Source organism: Erythrolamprus reginae, chromosome 3 (genome assembly GCF_031021105.1).
Source record: "Erythrolamprus reginae isolate rEryReg1 chromosome 3, rEryReg1.hap1, whole genome shotgun sequence".
In the NCBI taxonomy this organism is placed as follows: Eukaryota; Metazoa; Chordata; class Lepidosauria; order Squamata; family Dipsadidae; genus Erythrolamprus; species Erythrolamprus reginae.
This window is the reverse complement of record NC_091952.1, coordinates 251,302,709-251,308,989: the sequence shown is the minus strand read 5'-3', so window position 1 is coordinate 251,308,989 and position 6,281 is coordinate 251,302,709. Positions and strand designations below refer to the sequence as shown.

Here is a 6,281-nt window from a genome sequence, read left to right as displayed (position 1 = left end):
AAAAGTGCTCCCAATGGGAATGTTTTAGAAGAATTACAATCAATAGCTTTGTACACCAAGTTTTAATTACACTTAAAAAATAAAAATTGTAAGGTCAACAACATTTTTGTATACATACCATTTATGTGATTGCATGACCTTTTTTTTTCTTTTTACTTTTAATATTATACAGCTCTTGTGAAAGACCAGAGGAAACCAAACTCCCCAGAAACCGGAAAATGATTTCATTGACTGCTTGTCATAAAATAATCAAACATGAGTCATTTCTGCTTTGCTTCTATGGAGAGGCATTGAAGTGAACCAAGTCTTTTTGTTTGTGGGATTCAAATTCATCATTATTACTTCTGAAAAGTGGTATGTGTCAGATGATAAACTTCCCCTTGTGGCTGAAAACTGACAGGAAAGAATAATAATCTACTATTGTCATCTCTTTTGCCTTCTTGCGCAAGGTGTAATACAGGAGTATCACTTCTGCAGGAGTAGAAGTGACTTCTGCAAGTTTTTCTGTGAAATCTTCTGGCATCCTCCATCTTGGGAAAACAGATGCAAATACATTAAATCTCTGTTGTCTAAAATAAGGGTGAATGGTTTGCTCTTCAGCTGTCTGGCTTCATCATTAACTCTCAACAAGAAAGAAAGAAAAAAGAAAAAGAGAGAGAGAGAAAGAAAGAGAGAAACAGAAAGAAAAAAGAAAGAAAGAAAGAAAAGAAAGAAGAAGAAGAAAGAAAGAAAGAAAGAAAGAAAGAAAGAAGACAAAACAAGAAATAAAAATATTTCATTTCTAAATAAGGTCACAGCCAACACAACAAACATCTTTTCTAGAATAACAGATTTTAAAATGGGAAATTGTTTATTCAATAATACTGAACACAACATCACTAACACCATACACACAAAGAACAGCACTTCTGAGCCCAACCATCTGCAAAAAACCATCTATTCTTTAATCCTGTTAATCTGCATTCCAGGGATTGTTGGGAACGGAATTGTCATCCGACTTTTGCATTTCCAGATTAAGCGGAATCCTTTCACTGTCTATATCCTCAATTTGGCTGTGGCGGACACCGGGACTCTCCTATCTGTGTGTATCATTGCAATTTGGCACTTAACTACTATAGAACCTCTCGGAGTACTAAAAGAATTTTTACTATGCACTTACTCTACTGGTCAATTTCTTCTGACAATCATCAGCATTGACCGGTGTTTGGCAGTCTTCTTCCCTCTTTGGCATCGTTGCCATCAGCCACCACATTTGTCCACCATACTCTCTGCGTTTTCATGGATAGTCTCTGTTGTCTTCTGTACAGTTCATTACACTCTGATTTGGGTTACAGGTTTTGAAAATTGCCACCAATACTTCCTTATTCTCATATTTACCTCAGTTTGCATCCCAGTCATGGTGGCCTCCAGCCTGGCCCTCTTCATCAAAGGCTACCTTAAATCACAGATGAAGAAGCGAGGGAAACTTCTCAAAGCCATCCTGCTTGCCCTGTTTTTCTTCCTCGTCTTTTCCATCCCACCAAGTGCCATTTTTCTCCATGATATTATTTCCGAGAGGAAATATTATAATTTTATTCCATACGGTTACTTATATGCCTGTCTAAGCAGCAGCGTTAACCCGCTGATCTATTTTTTCTTGGGGAGAAGGAAGGAACGCCATTCTAGATGCAACCTGGAAATAAGGCTCCAGAGAGTTTTCAAGGAGGAAGAAGAGAGGAAAGAGCCATCAGACATCTGCATTGAGGTGTAGTTGAAGTGACGGACAGGTCAGGCGAACAGCCCCAGCTGAGGTAACTCATTTATTAACTACGAGGGTCGCCCAGAAAGTAATGCACCACATTTTTTTTCTCAGCCTACAGTAATGGGACGAATGCGAAACTTTAGATATACATTATTTGAATTGTCAGGAGTGCATGTGTATGTTCTGTCGGGCTCTCTGGTAGACTCCTCCCAAAAATTCACAGGTACAAATTTCAGACACACACACGTTTGAAAATTCAAAACAATGTTCTTTATAATGAAAATTCACTTAAACTAAGCCCTCTTTTGGTATAGCAAAAAGCACTCGTCTCCAAACAAACTGGTAATTTGTACAAGTCCCTTATCAGGTCTGTGATACTTAGCTTGCAGCTGTGAGGCAATTCACAGTCCTTCTTCTTTCACAAAGTGAAACACACTTTGCTCTGGTTTAGTTTCAAAGTGGGGAAAAATCAGCACACAAAAGGTCAAAGTCAGTAAAGCAGTCATGAAACACAAAGATCAGATAATCCTCCACAATGGCCAAACCCACAGGCTGCTCTTTATAGCAGCCTCACTAATGACCACAGCCCCACCCAACCACAGGTGGCCTCATTTTCTTTGATAATAATCTCTCAGTTGTTGCTGCCTATGCATCGCTCTCCGCATGCGTGGCTGTATCATTAACCCTTGTTCTGAATCGAAGGAGGAGCTAGATAATTGATCTCCTTCTGAGCTGTCTGCCACACTCTCCTCCTCCCTGTCACTCATGTCTTCTTGGTCAGAGGAGCCTTCATCAGCAGATTCCACCGGAGGCAAAACAGGCCTGCAGCATGTGGATGTCTCCCCCACATCCACAGTCCCTGGGGCAGGAGCTGGGCCAGAGCTAACCAAAACAGTGTAAATTTTGCGTTTCTTCAGACAGATAGCGTAGCTGCAGCAGTGTTTCAAAATGGCATCTGTATGTGATGTATGTTACAAGCAGCGTGTCATCTTTGAATTTCTCACTGTGGAGAAAAAAACTGTTGGGAACATTCAGAAATGTTTGTGTGCAGTTTATGGAGAATCTGCAGTCAACAGAAGTCACAGTAACAGTTAGTCACTGGGCACAGAGGGTGAGTGTGAAGAGGTGATTTGCATAGGGCAGAAATGGCTTCGTGACCAGAACAAGGATTGGTACCGACAGGGCATACACACCTTGTGTTTCTCTGGAGGAAGGCCATAAAATGGGATGGAGATTACGTGGAAAAATAGGGAGTGTAGAAGAAAGATGATTCTTTCTTGTGTGTAAGTTTCATTGTGTTCTATAAATAATTGTTGAAGATAAACATGTAGTGCATTACTTTCTGGGCGACCCTCGTATTAACACGAGCAACATCAGATCAACAGTGGAAGCACGCGAGCACAGAATGACAGCTCTTATATACGGTTGAGCAACTCGAGCTGTCCAATGAACACAGTTGTCAACGTAACTAACCAATGAGAGTCGAATGCCACCCCAACTCACGGACGCCCACTATTTAGCTTACAGACATTACAGTAATTATCATATTTTCACAAGAGTAAAAAACTTCTGTCTTTCTGTAATATCGTTAGGACATAATACTTTTTTAAAAAAGGGATGTAAAAGAGAGCTAGAAGAAAATGTCAGTCTTTGTTTTTATATATGACATCATTGAGGACCCATATTGTTGGAGGCAATATGCTGTATTCTATTCCTATTCCTATTCCTATTCCTATTCCTATTCCTAATTCCATTCCATTCCATTCCATTCCATTCCATTCCATTCTATTCTATTCTATTCTATTCTATTCTATTCTGTAAACCGCTTAGAGAGGGCTGTAAAAGCACTGTGAAGTGGTATATAAGTGGTATTTAATTAGGATCTAGGGGTCCTAATTAAAGGAAACGGGGCTCCCCATATAGTTACCCTGTATAGTTACTCTCATCTTAGCCAATCACTCTCAACTTGCAGTCAGCTCAGGTTTTCAAGTTTCAAGTTTCAAGTTTTATTGGATTTATATGCCGCCCCTCTCCGAAAACTCGGGGTGTTGTTGTAAGCCCTAGAACTTAACAAAGAACATATTCCATTTCTAGATGTACTTCCTCAGCACCAGTAATTCCTAGCCAACATAAGTACCCATATCTTCATGCCAACTTGCTTTCCATAATGCCCTAACTGAACTCTCCCATTTGTTGTAGACAGGTATGGAGGTTTATGATGTATTCACTATGGCAGTGGCATCAAACTCAAGGCCTGCGGGGTCACCATAGAAACAGCAAAGGACCGGTCTGCACTGTCTCTGCCAGTGAAAATGGAGCTCAGGGGGGCCACAGGCAGATCCCCCAAGCTCCATTTTCACTGGCACAAGGCTACAAAAAGTCGAGGAAAATAAACAAATAAGCATTAATTTTTTCATTTCAATTTTCATTTCATTGTGTTCAGAAATGTTCAAATTAGTATACTAGCAAAAAGTATTTTAAAAAAAACTCATTCCAGTAGTTAGAACCATCCTTTTTTACTCTGGGTCACATATGACCCGGAGGAATCCAAGTGTATATTCTGCGAACAGAACATATTTTTTTTTCATTTCATTATGTTCAGAAATGTTCAAATTAGTATGCCAATGCCAAAGATGGTCAAAAAATTCTGATTTGGCAGGCTATTCTGTCTATAAATTGAAAAAAGTGCACGCAGCTGGGGGGGAGGCCCCTTTTCTGAGCAAAATAAACAAATAAGCATAATTTTTTTTCATTTTCATATCATTGTGTTCAGAAATGTTCAAATTAGTATTTCAATGCCAAAGATGGTCAAAAAAAGTCAGATTTTGCAGCCTTATCTAGATGAAAATGAACAAAATTTCACAAAAACAGGGGTGGGGTTTTATGAGCAAAATAAACAAATAAGCATTATTTTTTTCACTTCAATTTTCATCTGTGTGTATGTTTGGTTTTATAATAAGGGTTTTTAGTTGTTTTATTATTGGATTGTCACATGCTGTTTTTATCATTGTTGTTAGCCGCCCCAAGTCTACGGAGAGGGGCGGCATACAAATCCAATAAATTATTATTATTATTATTATTATTATTATTATTATTATTATTATTATTATTATTTCATTGTGTTCAGAAATGTTCAAATTAGTATACTAGTGAAAAGGGTATTCAAAAAGATCCTTCCAGTAGCTAGAACCAACCCTTTTATACTCCGGGTCTAAAAGGACCCAGAGGATAACATTGGTAACTTTTTTTGCCCAGCAAAAACTATACACAACCCCCCCCCCGAAAAAACCCCCCACAACCCTTAGAAAGAACCTCTCAAATGAGACAAAGTCATGGAATTTCAAGTTTCAGATATGCAGGGAATTTTTTTTACAGGGTCTCAAACTTCATTTCGGGTCCTTTTAGACCCGAGGGGAACAGCAGGGTTAAAAGAAGGACCAGGAGAGACATGATAGCAGTGTTCCAATATCTCAGGGACTCCCACAAAGAAGAGGGAGTCAAGCTATTCTCTAAAGTTCTTGAGGGTAGAACAGGAAACAATGGGTGGAAACTAATCAAGGACAGAAGCAACTTAGAACTAAGGAGAAATGTCTTGACAGTTAGAACAATTAACCAGTGGAACAGCTTGCTTCCAGAAGTTGTAAATGCTTCAACAGTGGAAGTTTTTAAGATGATATTGAATAACCATCTATCTGAAGTGGTGTAGGGTTTCCTGCATAGGCAGGGGGTTGGACTAGAAGACCTCCAAGTTCCCTTCCAACTCTGTTATTCTATTCTATTCTAACTAATGATGGGTGAACCCAATGGTGTTCGGGTTCAGCAAGTTCGGATGAACTTTACGCAAAATTTGGCCGAACCTGAACGGAACCCGAACTTGAACCCGAACAGGGAATCCCTCCCATGAAGAGATTCTGGGGGCGGAGCTTTGACGTCACCAGCAGGTTGCTAAGGACGCCAAGGTGATCACTTCCTGGATTCCATGGAATCCAGGAAGTGATCACCTTGGCATCCTTAGCAACTTGCCGGTGACGTCAAAGCTCCGAATGCCGAACACGACCCCGAACTTTGCCTGAAGTTTGAAAAAATTTCAGATTCATGTTCGGCATACCGAACACCGCAAAATTCGGTACAGACCCGAATTGTGCGGGTTCAGTTCGCCCATCACTAATTATAACCCTGATACAACCCTCAGTGAAATCAAGTTTGACACCCTGGTACTATAGTATTCCTTAGAATGTTTTCATTTTGTACAGCTGTGAATTATACACACACTCATTTAGTGAGTGTTGAGGTTTGACCCTGTAGTCTCAAACCCTTATCAAATCCTAATCTGCAGTCACCCACAAATCTGTTCTTTTTCTGGACAGATTTGATTATTTGTCAAGAACAGCTTTTTCTATCCAAAGTTTGACTGAAAGGTTGTGAAAATCTTCTTTCCTGGTAAGTTCTTCTTCAAAGAAATTTCTGAAATTCAAATCCAACAACCAGTTAAAATGCTTTTTAAATTGTAACCAACACTGTGAAATTGCCTTTTGATAGA

The 6,281-nt window shown here is 39.5% G+C and overlaps 1 protein-coding gene across 1 annotated transcript; it reads left to right on the top strand.

Annotated features, from left to right (window-relative positions):
• The first annotated feature begins 808 nt into the window (after positions 1–808).
• On the top strand, positions 809–1,750 carry LOC139165240 (mas-related G-protein coupled receptor member H-like). The gene has a single exon (XM_070748343.1). It carries the CDS (start codon positions 839–841, stop codon positions 1,748–1,750), a length of 912 nt encoding a protein of 303 aa, XP_070604444.1. The 5' UTR covers positions 809–838.
• The last annotated feature ends 4,531 nt before the right edge of the window (positions 1,751–6,281 follow it).